This window comes from Glycine max, chromosome 17 (assembly GCF_000004515.6).
Source record: "Glycine max cultivar Williams 82 chromosome 17, Glycine_max_v4.0, whole genome shotgun sequence".
Classification (NCBI taxonomy): Eukaryota; Viridiplantae; Streptophyta; class Magnoliopsida; order Fabales; family Fabaceae; genus Glycine; species Glycine max.
The window spans coordinates 8,592,644-8,609,256 of NC_038253.2; the positions used below are offsets into that span (position 1 = coordinate 8,592,644).

At 30.8% G+C, this 16,613-nt stretch overlaps 1 protein-coding gene across 1 annotated transcript; it reads left to right on the top strand.

Annotated features, from left to right (window-relative positions):
- Positions 1 to 7,278: 7,278 nt before the first annotated feature.
- Positions 7,279 to 13,812, top strand: LOC100798787 (probable sucrose-phosphate synthase). Its single transcript, XM_003549687.5, has 13 exons — positions 7,279 to 7,677; positions 7,785 to 7,874; positions 7,968 to 8,218; positions 8,404 to 8,467; positions 8,773 to 9,471; positions 10,074 to 10,190; positions 10,358 to 10,489; positions 10,608 to 10,784; positions 11,221 to 11,274; positions 11,355 to 11,417; positions 11,504 to 12,448; positions 12,586 to 12,713; positions 12,870 to 13,812. Exons 1-13 carry the CDS (start codon positions 7,498 to 7,500, stop codon positions 13,147 to 13,149), a joined length of 3,180 nt encoding a protein of 1,059 aa, XP_003549735.1. The 5' UTR covers positions 7,279 to 7,497; the 3' UTR covers positions 13,150 to 13,812.
- The last annotated feature ends 2,801 nt before the right edge of the window (positions 13,813 to 16,613 follow it).

Sequence of the window (16,613 nt, forward strand, 5' to 3'; positions counted from 1 at the left end):
CTTTAAATCTATTTTTAAAAAAAAATCACGTGTCTTGACATTGAAAAAAATTCGAAAAAATATTATATTTTTTCATGCTGAGAAAAAATATTATATAAGTCTACGTTAAATATATAATTTTTAAAATAATTATTACAAAATTAATAATATTATCATTCATAATAGTTTATGATTTTTTTAGAGAATAACAGTTTATGATTAAACACTAGTATAAAGTGCTAATCCAATTTTTTTTGGTGAGTTTATGATTTTTTTAGAGAATAACAGTTTATGATTAAACACTAGTATAAAGTGCTAATCCAATCTTTTTTTGGTGAGTGTGCTAGTCTATTCTAAATTTAATTTTCTAATTATTTTTGTACATGTCAAAGAAAAATTAAGGGAACGGAATTCAAATAAAAATATTTTTTTTATCAATTTTAGTTTAGTTTTTTCGTCGTCAGTTTAAGTAAAGATTTTAATCTTTATTTATTTTTCGGCTTTCGTGGCTCTGCTCGTTGGGCTTAACTAAGCTTCGAGTGAGGCTGGGTATTGGGCTTAAATCGTTTTGTTTTCGTTCTACGGTTTTTAGGTCTCAGAAAAACAAACTTCCTATGAAAATATCAAATCCAATTGCAGGGCACAGAAGGCTACTTATCTTATCATTTCTTTAATTACAAAATTTATGTAATAATTTTTTGTTTATTTTTTATAAATATTATACATTTCTCTTCATTGAAAAATAAAATTTTATCTTTCAATGGTTTCTTCAAAATCACGCTCCTAAACATACTTTAAAATGATGTAAATTTATAAAATGCCTTAATCAAACACCAACTGTTAAGTATAAAATTTGATCATATTAAAGTAAAATAATCGTCTCAGAATAAAAAAATAAATAAATAATTGTCTGTTATTAATTTATTTTCAAGAAATTTTTCTGTCAGAGCATTTTTTATTCTTTAAGTAATAAAGGAAATTCGGAAGGAAAAATGAAAAAACAATAAAACGCGAGCTCCTAAGTCTTAATGAGTTATTATCATCACTCTATCTCGCTCTAATCTCATTTGGGTATCTGAATTCTTAAGTAAGGGCCTAACTATCTCTTAAGTAAGGTCTAATTTTATTTTACTTAAAACTCGATATTAATTAAATGCACACGTCATTAGATTTTTTGAATTAAAAAATGAGATTTTTTAGTTAAAATTTAGACCCAGACAAAGCCATCTTAATTTATGCACAAAAAACCCTTCTTGATCCTAGGGCTACGAATACCTGAATCTAAGAGTATTATTAACAAGTTCTATAATTTATACCACATATATATTAGATATCTTTTACAATAATGCTACGTGGATCCATTTTGGTGTAAAGTTCAGTTATGTCTCATGTCATGTGCCTGGAGGATAATGTTGGAGCAAATTTGATATAACTGATTGCATCACATGTTTTCTTGGCTAAAAAAAAGGCGTTTTCACATGCAGCAGTGAGACAACCCCCACACGCGTCGTTTGCAGATTGAGTTTGTGAATTGAAATCCTCATAAAAATCAATGCCTCTATATTCTATATTTATGGGAGTGATTTCATATCCCCTCTTTTCTTGAAGATTGGAAGTCAAGAAAACTTATTACAAATCCGTGTACAAATGCGTGTTTTTCTATTGTTATGAAATACTAGTATGATCATTGATATGAGTGAAATGAAACAAAAATTATATATTTTATTACTTTTATATTTATATTTTAAAAATATTGGATAAAGTATAAACATATTTTTTTAAAAAAAATTATACATCAATTTATTTTATTTTAAACAATTTAATTAATAAAATTTAATAGTATTTTGTTACTTTATTCCACTTTTTTTTTCTTATCCACCAAATCATAGTCTACAAGAATCTGCCTTCGTTTTGTACCTGGGACACTGACTGGGGGGTACAGATTCGAATTCCGTTTTCCTTATCTAATATCAACTTTATTCTTATGGTTTTAGACACTCAAAACAGAGGATATTGTGAATATTAGGTTTTGGTAAAAAAAGAAACAATGATAATTGTTTTTAACAGAACCAAAAACATATGAAATGACGTGTGACTTTTTTATAGTTAACAGAATTTAATTACTATATGTTTGGATATGCATCCTGCGAAACAGACTTGTCTTTGATTTTACACTGAAAAATTAATTTTGAATTCATAATTCATATTAGTTAATTTTTTACATGTTAAAAAAGATTTCAAAAATAATTTTGTAATAAAAACATTCAACCATAAATTATATCACCTTAAAATTAATTTTAACCAAAATAAATTTTATTCAAAATCAATCTTATGAGTACTTGTCCAAAGTCCAAACACAAACACACATGTACATGATAGACTTGAAAAACTGAAGCCAGTATTCCTAGCTTTTGCGTGTTTCATTTAGTAGACATGGAGAGAAACAATGTAATCCACATTTTTAAAAATTTTTCCCGAACACACACTTGGATTGGAGATGAAGTCATAATGAGAAAGAGGACAGCAATTTCCATCTTCAAGTGTGATAACTTTGATTGTAACTACATTGCAGGAATTATAGTTTGGTCTACTGGGATACTTGGGTATGATTCAAGGAATCACCAAAGATTTTTATTTTTATTTTTGACAATGGCCATACAAAGGTTTTAAGATTTCATATATAGTACTTCAGATTTCCACCAAACGTTCTAATATCTTCTTTTTTTAGGATGAAATCTTCAATTTTGAATGATTTTGGTTTACCAATAAAATATTATTCATTTTTATTTTGTTGTTCTTGTAAATTTTTATTTAATTTCTTCTTGATGATCTTGATAGTCTTTCCTCATTTTTCTAGTGATTGTTGGCCTAGAAAGGATATTATTCATTGACAAATTTTGGTTAAGTGACATTGCTTGTACAAGAAATGTCATTTATTTTGATCTAATGATAATTTCTATTTAGCAACGTATCTTATATTTAAGCAATTAAAATAAGATATGATGTTGGCGATGCCGTTAGGTTCGAACATCATTACTATTGTACAAAGAAAAATAAAAACATAAGAACGTGTACTTGTGTAGCAGCAAGAAAGTCTCCTTTTTTTTAACGTGCAACAACTAATTTTATTTGGAGGGGGAAATTTTGCGGCTTATGTTTTTATGATGCTCGTTTGTGTTTTGTTTTTGGTAAAAACTCAAGATTTTTTTGGTGGGTCTTCTATATGAGCAGTCTTTTTTTTTTTTTTTCTTCATCTTCTTTGGTGCTACTATGATACACTTTCCACTGTTATTGTTGTCATTGGTGATTTCCATTTTTTCTTAGTAGTGAGTAGGCCATTTTGTAGTATTATTGTTGATTGGAGAATCTTTTTTTTTTTTTTACTCATTGTTAACACGGTGCATCATATATATATATATATACTTGTCTAATTACTCTTTTATCATTCAATTATTTTTTTGAATTTTATTATTTAAGTTTTTATTATATTTGATCATTATATTTTTTTTAAAATTTTGGTGCATTTTATTATTATATTGGTAACAAAATGACTTTTTTCACAAAAAATTATGTCAAAACACGTCGTTACAAATTTAACATATTGGTAAAATGCGTAAAAAAAAGTTAAATGATAATATTCATAAAATAATAATAGTTAAGTAGTAAAATTTGTAATTAATTTTTTTAAAAAAATTAGGTCATGTGGTTTTTACCTCATATATTAAGAATTTTTTTTACAAAATTTTTAACAATTACTTATCGGTTGAATTATTTGAATATTTTTATCTATTGTAAAAGAAAGCAATAATATATTTTTTTTGAATGCGAAAGCAATAATATATCATTATATGATATTTCAAGTTTTTCTTTATACAAATTTATGATTATTTTCTTAAAAAAATATTTTAGTTATATCGAAAAGGCATATTTCATTTTTTTTAAAGAAACTTCTAAACATACTTAGAGAAAGAATCTGCTAACCTAACATACAAAAAAGAAAGAATATTTGCTAATATACAATCAAATATCAGATGTTAAAGCATGTTGGTTAGATAAGTTGGTCAATTAGGATTGTTTAACAAAGTTGTATTCTAATAATTGAGATCCTATATTCTAAAACTCGTTAAGTGTACGTCCAACAACGATTTAGCCGTTCAATGCAGGGGTATTTAAGTATTTTCAGAACCGCCGGCAAAAAAATAGAGTATTTTTGACAAAAACGACCCGTACCCACAATGCCATCATAATAATAATAATAATTATTATTATTTAATAAGTATTTTTTAAATTCTAATTGTTTTTTTACTGCATATTAAAAATATTTTTCATACAAAACTTTTTATTTAGTTAAAAAACCCTTCAACATATTAAATTTCACATTTTTATTTAATATTCAACTTTTAATTATTTAATCAGTAACTTTAAATATTTATTATTAATTATTATCAGTTTAACATTACAAAAAGTATTTTCACCGAAAAGTCTTCTATTCTGCCAGATAGTTGTTTCTATTTTTATTTATTTATTTAATTTAAGAGACTTGTTAAGTTACACTTATTTTGTAGAATAAATAAGTTAATAAATTATAACTACAATTCTTTTTAAAATACACATTTTTAACTTGTTAACTTTTTTTTTTTTAAAAAGTAAATATATGATAATAAGGTTAACTCACACTCACTTAATTTTTTAAAAAAATAAGTTAAGAAACTATAACCATAAATTTTGATCACGCATTTAAATATATCTTTTTAAATTGTTTTTTTTTTCAAAAAATGTGCTGGTGTAAATTAATAATTAATTTAATAAGTGACTTTAAATATTTGTCGTTATTTTAACATTACATAAAGCTTTCACACTAGAAGTATGCCATGTGTCTGCTACTCTATCAAGTTTTTGTTTAAATTATTATATGTACTACTTTCCGTTAACTTTTATATAAAAAAAGATTCCATACGTATTAAAAAATTAATTTGCTTTATTAAATCGTGTTATTCTTAATTAATTAAATTTGATTTTTTTTAATTATAAAAAAGAACAAAGATAGTATAATGTATAATAATCACTGAAACATTAACTCCTCAGACAGTGTGGAATTAACGTGAAAACGACAATCCGAATGGAAAAAATAAAAAATAAAGTGTTTGAATTAAAATTTATTATTTTTAAACTTGTAATTCCCGTATACAAAATTCTGTAAACCTTATATGAAATATAGTCATTTTAATATTTTAGTCTAGACCACAAAATTTATTTTTTAGGCGAATTTTGTTCATGTGTAAAATTTGAATTCAAAACCGTATTTAAGGAAACTAACTACTCTTTAATAGACTCATTTTGATACAAAATATAAATTTATGTGTTTCTAAATAATGAAAAGCACGAGAATAAAGAATTCTAACTGTATAGTTTAAATCGATAGTTAATATTTTTTCTTTTAGAAAAATCGATGGTTAATGTTTTTTGTTTTAAAACTAATTAAAATAATATTGATAATTCATATTAAGAATGAATATAGGTTGAGTTGAATTTGTTAAATTTATGTAAAATATCGCCCAAAGCTCCAACTCCGACCAAAATAGAGTAATGTCCGAATCTTCTTGAAAGTTCGGATAAATTTACCATTACTATCTCGAAGAGCAGCACCACAAGCTACAGCTGCCATTAAATGGGAATAATTGGCACCTTTCTTGTCATTTTTTTTTCTTGCTAAGCTGAATTGTGAAAATAATTTATTATATGATCAACTATAATTGATCGCAAATGATTACATGCCTCATATTGTAAATGATTATGATTAAGTTCTTATTCTTCCAATTATAGTTTGGTTATAATGTTTTGTAGTATGAAAAATAATGTTTCTATTATATTTTGTAATAACAACATCAAAATCATTATGCACTTGACAACTAAAATCAGAATTATTGTAACTATTTTACAAACATATCTATAATAACAAAAAATATACGAATAGAATTTAAAAAAATAGAAAAACATTTGATATCTGATATGTTGATCATATATTTCATACTATTAAATAAACAATATTAATATCATATATACTAATAATGTTAAAGTTAATATTAATAAATAAATAAATATTGACAAATATAAATTAATAAATAGATACTAACAACATTACAATTGCAATTAATAATATTAAATATATTTATTGGATATCCAAAATATCAATTAATATATAAAATAATAAGTATAATTTGATTTAAATTTATAATGCCTCTTTAATTAATATTAGTTTATGAAAATATTTACTAATATCAACTTTGGCATTATTATTATTATTATTAAACTCTTCACAATTGTAATACTTAAAGTATCTAATTTGTGCAACTAAAACTTACATAATCAAAATTACATTACGATAAATGAAGATCAAAATGTTGTAATTTGAAATAAATAAGTTAACACATAAGAAAGGAATTGAATTGTTTGTTAGTACTTTAATTTTTTTTTGCAAATATATGAGTGTTTATTTCATGGAAAATTTTTTACATTTTTCAAGAATCATATTGTTATTAAGATTATGTCTTAGAAATACTTTCATGAACATGTTTAGTTGATACTTAGTAATTTTATGAGAATGAAATTTTCTAGTTAATTATACTAGGAGATTGAAGGAATAACAATATCGAAAATAACTTTAACTCACCTTAAGATATTAGGTTTGTAAGTTTTTCTCATTCACATATTATTTAATTTGTTCATCTTTATCTAATGTGAAACTTTTATCTTAACACTTGAATTTTAACAATATTCTCCTTATATGCACACATTTTTTTTCACATGGTAGCTCTATCTTAAGCAAAAGTCTTTTTAAATACTTGAATATTCAATATAGGCCTCTAGAGTTTAATCATTGGGGTTGACATGTTTTGAATACTTGCATTGTTGTTATCTCACATTAGCGAGATACATTGCCAAACCTTCATGTTGCTAGGAAGACTTTTGATCTCCAAGCAGCCATTGGTTGTAAAAAAAAAATTCAATACAAAAAAATCCTATATTTATATTTACACTCTATTCCATTATATTTGTTGGAGGTAACATATTAGCTAATCACAACCAATAATAAAATAAAGTAATAAATTATTTTTTAAATTTTTTTTTACATATTTCCTCCTTCATAGAGAATCTTATTTGAAAATCATGTAACATTAAATATGAATATTGTTTTTTGAAGGATATTGAAATTTTAATTTATCATACTATGAGATAGTAGTTGATTGTGGACTGAATGTAAGAAAGTAGTATTTCCGTTGACAACAAGTGCCGAGGATTGGATGGGAGGACCATAACGAAAGGAAGATGAGAAATAAAAAAGAAACACAAAAAGCACATTTAACCGCTTAAAGGTCCATCCCATCCCAGGCGCTCCCGCAAAACACACCCTCCGTCTCTCTCACTCAATTTCCAGACTCCTCCTGGGAAGAATATTCTTTTTGGTCACTCACCACCTCAAGTCTCCTTCTTCTCTTTAAAATCACCAGCAAATCATAAATGGCAGGAAACGATTGGCTGAACAGCTACCTTGAAGCGATACTTGACGTCGGGCCTGGCCTGGACGATGCCAAGTCCTCTCTGCTTCTCCGAGAGAGAGGCAGGTTCAGCCCTACTCGCTACTTCGTCGAAGAGGTTATTGGCTTCGATGAGACCGATCTCTATCGCTCTTGGGTTCGGGTACCCTGCCATACTACTCTCTCTCTCTCTCTCTCTCTCTCTCTTTCTAATCTCTTTCTTTCATTCCTTCGGTTCCACTGATTCCGTTCTTGATTTTCATATCCCAGGCTTCCTCCACCAGGAGTCCTCAGGAGAGGAACACCAGGCTGGAGAACATGTGCTGGCGAATTTGGAACCTCGCTCGCCAAAAGAAGCAGGTTCAATTTCTCATTTCTCAATTATGCAAACTATGGATTCTGCTTTTGTTTTTGTTTGATCGGTGTTGAGTGATGATGGTGCTGTTTGAGTAGCTGGAGAGTGAGACAGCGCAGAGGGTGAACAAGCGTCGTCTGGAGCGCGAGCGAGGGCGCAGGGAAGCCACCGCGGATATGTCTGAGGACTTGTCGGAAGGAGAGAAGGGAGATCCGGTGAGTGACGTGTCGGCTCACGGCGGCGACGCCGCCAACAACCGAGCCAGGTTGCCTAGAATCAGTTCCGCTGATGCCATGGAGACTTGGGCCAACAGTCAGAAAGGGAAGAAGCTCTACATTGTACTCATCAGGTACGTCTATCCTTCACCTCATTCGTAATTCAATCAAGCTCTTATGATGATTAGATTAATAATTTAATATCGTAGATTTCTTGTTAGACAGCTTGTTTCTTGATTTTATTTTATTATGCAGAGTCTGATTTGGTGTGTTTGATATCGATATTCTTGATTTTAACGAAGAGTGTATGTATCTGCAGCATTCATGGCCTAATTCGAGGCGAGAATATGGAGCTAGGACGTGATTCTGACACGGGTGGTCAGGTAATACTTTTCATCTTATCTTGTTTGCTATTAAGATTGATACTCTTAGGCCTCGTAGACTTTCAGACATTCATTTTCTGTTTTCATTCTCTAATTTCACCTCTAATTACAAAATTGCCACATTGTTTTCAAAGATTTGTATGGAAATAAATTGAAAACAATGTAACAATTTTGTCAGTCAAAAATAGAAAATGAAAAATAGGAAATTAAAATAGAAGTAAACATACCCTTAGCTTTTTACTTATGCCAATATGTGGGAAACTAAAATCTTTCTGTCTGTCTGTATGTGCATTTCTGCTGAACAGGTTAAGTATGTTGTGGAACTTGCGAGGGCATTGGGATCAATGCCAGGAGTTTATCGGGTTGATTTGCTAACTAGACAAGTGTCGGCACCAGATGTAGATTGGAGTTATGGGGAGCCGACAGAAATGTTGTCTCCAAGAGACACAGATGATTTTGGAGATGACATGGGAGAGAGCAGTGGTTCTTATATCGTTCGTATTCCCTTTGGTCCAAGAGATAAATATATTCCAAAAGAACTTCTCTGGCCTTACATTCCTGAATTTGTTGATGGAGCACTTAACCACATTATACAGATGTCCAAGTCTCTTGGGGAACAGATTGGCAGTGGGCATGCTGTCTGGCCTGTTGCCATCCATGGACATTATGCAGATGCAGGTGACTCTGCTACTCTCCTATCTGGCGCATTAAATGTTCCAATGCTTTTTACTGGCCACTCACTTGGCCGAGACAAGTTGGAACAACTTTTAAAGCAAGGTCGACTATCAAAGGATGAAATCAACACAACTTACAAGATTATGCGCAGGATTGAAGCTGAGGAATTGGCCCTTGATGGTTCTGAAATAGTCATCACAAGCACTAAACAGGAAATAGAAGAACAATGGCGCTTGTATGATGGTTTTGATCCTGTATTGGAGCGTAAACTACGAGCAAGGATCAGGCGTAATGTGAGCTGCTATGGGAGATTCATGCCTCGCATGGCGGTAAGTACTTGATCAAAATTAAACTTTCAAACTACATCTTGATGACCTTTCTTGGGGACCATGATTTTGAGTTATAGATTTCAGGTGGCTAGAGTTAAAATTTAAGTTTATATACCTTTGCATTGAGATATAGTAAGCTAATTTTTCTATCTTGGTGACTGATTTGAGCCTTTTTGTATAACCTAACTCTTAAAGAAAAATGTCTTGCCACTTGCTTAATTTGTATTATAGGGTCATATGTGAGCATATTTTCTGTTTTTCTTGTCATTGGATTTCTTATTTAAGCTTGGGATGAGACAAGAAATTTTGTTTTCCATCTTTCTACTAGTATGGCTTATTAGTCTGTCCAGGAACAAAAAGGTACTTTTGTTTTGTGTGTATGGCAGCAAACTCAGATATTGAGTATCTTTTCTTCTTGTGAATGTATTGTTTTAGAAAGACTATAGGCATAGCTTTTAGTTGCATAGTACCTTTTGATATTTGATAACAGCAGTTATTGTGGAGTCCTGTTCCTGATGCTAGATTTTAGTTTTTAAGTAATATTTCATTGCAAGTGGTATGCCATGTAAAATTAGATGTTATAATCTCATCGCATCTTGCAGACAATTCCTCCTGGTATGGAGTTCCATCATATTGTTCCACACGATGGCGATATAGAAGGTGAACCAGAAGGAAATTTGGATCATCCTGCCCCCCAAGATCCACCTATTTGGTCTGAGGTTATAAATATGCCTTCTGCATTTCTTTTAATGTTTCCTGAATAATTATACAGTTCAATGCTTTTGGATTATAATTGATAAGGTTAGATGTCTATTGACTAGCAAGTTCTTCCTGCAATTCAATACAAAATGGAATTTAATGCCAATTTAAACTTTGTGATTGCTAGATAATGCGCTTCTTTACCAACCCTCGCAAGCCTATGATACTTGCTCTTGCTAGGCCGGACCCTAAAAAGAACATCACAACTTTGGTAAAAGCATTTGGAGAATGTCGTCCTCTTCGAGAGCTTGCCAACCTTGTATGAAACTATGAATGATCAGTCTGCACTTTTTGAGTATCATTTGTTACTGATTTTCAGGTCATCTGAATTGATTTGCTTGACTGATCAATTGTTTGTCCCTCCTTTGGCTTTTCAGACATTAATTATGGGCAACAGAGATGGAATTGATGAGATGTCAAGCACAAATGCTTCCGTTCTTCTCTCGGTACTTAAGCTGATTGACAAGTATGATCTGTATGGGCAAGTGGCCTATCCTAAACATCACAAACAATATGATGTTCCTGACATATATCGCCTAGCAGCAAAGACAAAGGTATCTTTATCTATTTGATTCTAATACATGATCTGCCAATTCAAACTTAAAATGGATTAGAAGAAAATCGCTAACTGTGCACTTCTCTTGAGCATAGTTGTTGAATTGTGATTTTCTTTTAGAATTGTTTGTTAAATTGTTGAAATGTGAATTGTGAATGGTAACATCTCATACCATTAGAAACACGTCAATGAAGAACTTCAATATGCACGGTTCAACACCTAAAACAAGTTAATATTCAATGTTCTCAAATAATACTTTAAATTTCATTTATGACTAAGGAAAAGTAAACTTCAATAATACCGTAATGCCATCAATCATAATCCAAAACTCTTAAGTGAGCCAATCTATATATTTTCATCATATATTGTTTAATTCTTTGCTATGCAAACTATGTTGTCATTTTACATTTCATTCAAATCCAATATTTATGCAGGGTGTTTTCATTAATCCAGCTTTCATTGAGCCATTTGGTCTTACCTTAATTGAGGTGATCTTCTCAATCTTGAATTATTTACTATTGGTTTCTTTTTGGAGATGTAAACTTTAACTTGTGTGTTTGTTGAACAGGCAGCTGCTCATGGTTTGCCAATTGTTGCTACTAAAAATGGAGGTCCTGTTGATATTCATAGGGTATGCTTACTGATCGATCGGTGGTTATGTATTGATTTGAAAAGGTTCCCTTGGAAATTTCTATGCCTGATTGGTTACTAATACAGGTACTTGACAATGGTCTGCTCATAGATCCCCATGATCAGCAGTCTATTGCTGATGCTCTTTTGAAGCTTGTTAGCAACAAGCAACTTTGGGCAAAATGTAGACAGAATGGGTTAAAGAATATTCATTTATTTTCATGGCCCGAGCACTGTAAGACTTACCTTTCTAAAATAGCCACTTGTAAACCAAGGCATCCACAATGGCAGCGAAGTGAGGATGGAGGTGAAAGTTCAGAATCAGATTCACCAGGTGATTCCTTGAGAGATTTACAGGACTTGTCTCTAAATCTGAAGTTTTCATTAGATGGAGAGAAGAGTGAGGGTAGTGGAAATGACAATTCTTTGAATTCTGATGGAAATGCTGCTGATAGAGGGGCAAAACTAGAGAATGCTGTTTTGTCATGGTCAAAGGGCATCTCTAAGGACATACGCAAGGGTGGGGCTATCGAAAAAACAGATCAAAATCCAAACGCTGGTAAATTTCCTCCATTAAGGAGAAGAAAACATCTATTTGTCATTGCTGTGGATTGTGATACCACTTCAGGCCTTCTTGAAACTATTAAAGCCATCTTTGAGTCTGCTGGAAAGGATAAGGCTGAGGGCACTGTAGGTTTCATATTGTCAACATCATTAACAATATCAGAGATACAGTCCTTTCTAATCTCAGGTGGCTTGAGTCCCATTGATTTTGATGCTTATATTTGCAATAGTGGCAGTGATCTATACTATCCATCCCTCAATCCTGGAGAGCGCCCATTTGTGGTTGACTTGTATTACCACTCACACATTGAATACCGTTGGGGTGGAGAAGGGTTGAGGAAGACTTTAGTGCGATGGGCTGATTCAACCACTGATAAGAAGGGTGATAATGACGAACAAATTGTGAGTCCTGCTGAACAGCTTTCTACCGACTATTGTTATGCTTTCAAAGTGCGAAAGCCAGGAATGGTAATTTTTCATTCTATTTCTAGTTCGTGATTTTGTTTTTAAAACCATTTGTAGTTATTAAGATTCTGCGTGAAATTTTTGTGCAGTTATTTCTTTTGCATTGATTTTTAGTGTTTTATCTTATTTTATTTTTGCAGGCTCCCCCTGTGAAGGAGCTTCGGAAGTTATTAAGGATCCAAGCTCTACGTTGCCATCCTATATATTGTCAAAATGGGACAAGACTGAATGTAATTCCTGTGCTGGCATCTCGTTCCCAAGCTCTCAGGTATTTTGAATCATCATTCCAAAAATTCAATCAAGTCAAAAGTTAGAGTACTGCATTTCTTTCTGACATTTTGGCATGAAATTATGAATTAAGGAACTATTTTTCGTTTCTCTTGCATGATTTCCTCTACTGTGACATGATGCCCTTTACCTTCAGATACCTGTATGTTCGATGGGGTTTTGAACTGTCAAAGATGGTGGTGTTCGTCGGAGAATGTGGTGACACAGATTACGAAGGACTTCTTGGTGGTCTACACAGAAGTGTCATACTGAAGGGAGTGGGAAGCAGTGCAATCAGTCAACTCCATAATAACAGAAGCTACCCTCTTTCAGATGTCATGCCATTAGACAGCCCCAACATCATCGAAGCAACTGAGGGGACTAGGGGTGCTGATATCCAGGCTTTGATCGAAAAAGTGGGATATCTCACTGGATGATAGAAATTGAAAATCATTTTAGTAATATGCCTCTTCGTGTTTGCCTGCTATGAAACCCTACTTCTGAGCAAGCATATAATCTGAAATTTATCCACAATGTTCGTAAAGCTTTTTTCCTCCTCTCTCCTCTGTAACTTCTATATCATTCTCTTCGTCACAAACTTCCACATGAAACATATTTCCTCTGGTTTCCCCCCCTTATCTCCTTGTTGGTTCTGTATCTTACATATTACATTTTTAATAAAGGCCACTTCTCATTTCCCGTGCCTTGTTTCTTTTGTCGATTTTATACCGGCTTATCTCGTGACTGGAGATCACAATCTCGCTGGATGGCGAATATCCAATTCCTCTTGTACTCAACATCCTCTTTCTTCTTTTCCTTTTCCTCGTTATGCTATAGTAGGAGCGTACACAAATATATAAAAAAGAGATTACGAAGAAAAAAAATCAACATTCAAGAACCAAGAATATAGGAGATTCAATTCAGGTCAGTAAAGACATTGTGCAGAGCTTTAGTGAATCATAAAGAAACCACCAGATGGTTTCTTCTCGAATAGGGCATTAGGCTTTGAGTGTCAAGTACATCGTTGTTTTGTCTTGTGGCACACTTGATTAGTGGCCCGTGATATTTCATTTAATGCGAGAAATCTTGTTATAGTTTTATTTATCTCTTAGCTCCATTCATTTGCAATTCAATTGTATGTTCTTTACTCAGTTTTGAAGTTTTATGATGTTTAGCGAAGTTAGAATAAACGCCCGATTTGGTTTGTGAAAAAAAAACACTACTTGATTTAATCTTTGAAAAAAAAGTAATTAAGTAATATTCAAAATTATAAATGAGTTATTTATTGTTTAGTACAAAGTTTTTGAAAAAGAAAAAATGCACTAATTTAATCTTGGAGAAGATCATTAATAATTTAATTTGGTCTTTGAAAATGTTAACTATGAAAGTAAAATATTTCACATTTGTAATTTTAGAACTATTATTTTGTAGCCGTTTTTTAGAATTAAAATGAATTAAGTAATTTTTAAAAATAACATTTCCAGAAAATAATGTTTCTCGAAATAATCAGAGTTTGTGATAAAAGTATTAAGTTATTCTTTTATCCTCATAAAATTTATATGAAAATGTTTATGACTGATCAAATGAATTTAATAATTCCTAAAAATTATAATTTAAATAATAATTCATGGCGGTTAAGAATATATATTTATTAACGACACTTGTTTAATAAAAAAAACACTATAAAGTTAGTTAGGTGTAACTGTTGGTACAGCGACTTTTAGGAGGGGCAAAGTGGTGGTGCGCCATATCGGACCGCAAAAACATCTACGTAATACCGTCCAGGTGCAATTCTTGACATGGGCATGGATGAATCTTCTTCAGTTGTCGGCCTGATTTCTACTTCTAGCTATTAATAAAAGGAAACTCTCAGAAGTTATCATCCATCCCCGTATTTTAGAACAAACAAATCAAATAAGCGTGAAATATTCCATGTTATTCTAAGTTGGTTCCTAAGTTCCTCTTTTTTTGAGAGGATGTTCCTTTAGTAGTTCTAAATTGTTATATGTGGATGCTAATTTGTTTTGGTCAAGCATATTGGTTTCGTAAATAAACTTTCGGCTAGAAAGGGATGTACATGTCCATGTCCCATTGAACAGCTCCAAATATTGTTGAAGAGGGGTTGCAATTTATTTAACATTAGTCTTTTGGCTAAAACGCAGGGCAAATGTAATTTATGGTCGCGTGCGCATTTTGTAAAGCCTAATGGGTCTTGGAGTCAGAGTCAGCCACCTGTCGCCTAATTATTCTGTTAATCCACTCATCACTCAATTAATGCATCCACCAACTAACGTCAATCTACTTCTTTTAATAAATCAATTTTACCTAAACTATACCATAGTTATACTCGGATTCCTTATCCCTTGTGTATATAACTTTATTAGTTTATTTCTATCATTAACTTTAGCTAAACTAGGTCTCTAATACAATTTTGATAAATATACTCTTTATTATTAATTAAAATTTATTCAAAATCACATGCCAAACTCATAAAATTTTATAATTTGTGATAACTATTGAATAACCTTTTTTTTCAAATTATTTCTCACCATATAAGATATATCATGTCTTTAGATAATTTTCTGACTTTATTTTTTAAAGTCTTACATTTAACATCGAGTTGAATGTGAGAGTATTTTTTAAATAAATACTTTCATTTGATCTTCTTCTTTACAGTTCGCTGTAATTATCTTTATTCTCTAAAGCGTCTATTCCTATTAGCATAAATAAGCATTCATAATAAATTTCAACCAACACTGAAAAAATGTTTAAAAGGACTTAGTGGCACATATAAATGTTTTGTTCCTTCAAGCAACCGAATTGGTAGAATTTGGGGGTATTAAAAACAAGTTTAAACTTTAAAGTTTAGTTTAATGAATTCCATTTCCCTTTTACAACCATATTTTTTTTCCCTACCCGTGAAGTCCCATGGCCACCTCTAAATTAACAAGTATGGTTGAGCTACTAATCTAATAAACCGATAAACTTCTTTCCATGTCGGAACTCGTATTTGCATGTGTCTTTGGACAATGGTTGTGTTATCCATGACCGGTACTTAGCGTTTCGTAATAAAGGGAATAGGATGTACTAATAATATTTTATTTAAATTATTTTCAAGAAACAATTTTTTGTTGTTGAAATATAATAGAGAAATAAATAAATTTTAGGAAACAATCTTAAGTCTTAACCCAACATGCGTTAAGACATTTTGTTTTACATATCAATAGAAAGGTGATGTTCTCATGTCCATGGCATTATCACAATTTGACACTAATAATGGCTTGGAGACCGTAATTAGTAAGTGGAGCAACCACCTTTCTTCTCTCCCCTCATACTTGAGAAAAGAACATACGGGTTTATTCTTCTAGATGAAAAAAAGAAGAAGAGAATTTTCAAGGGAAAATTAATCTAAATTTTTAATTTTTAAAGGAGCTAATAAATAATCCATGAATTAACTAAATTATTAATCGATTGTGTTACTTAACGAGTTATTCATTTACTATTGAGTCTTGACTTCTTTTTTAAAATACTCTTTTGATTTTTCTTATAAAAACTGTTTTTTTTTCTAATTTATTTAGGTATAAACATCAAAGCAACATGCGAAATTATTATTAATAGCTTAAATTTGCATATATTATGAGTAATATCATGACCAAAAATGTTGTGGTAAATTTTTTAGTCAAATGGGTATGTCCAAAACCAAATATTTATTTAGGATTTTCTCAAGTTCAGTTCAAATTAGTTTTCAATAAAAAATGTTTAATTTAATTTAATTGAATTTAATTTATTTATATATTGTAAATTATAATTTACATTTTGGAGGGTAAAATTCTCACTCTTTCAATTAAATTTTTTCAATATTATTTCACTTCTCTTCCTTAGACGTACATTTAGACATTAT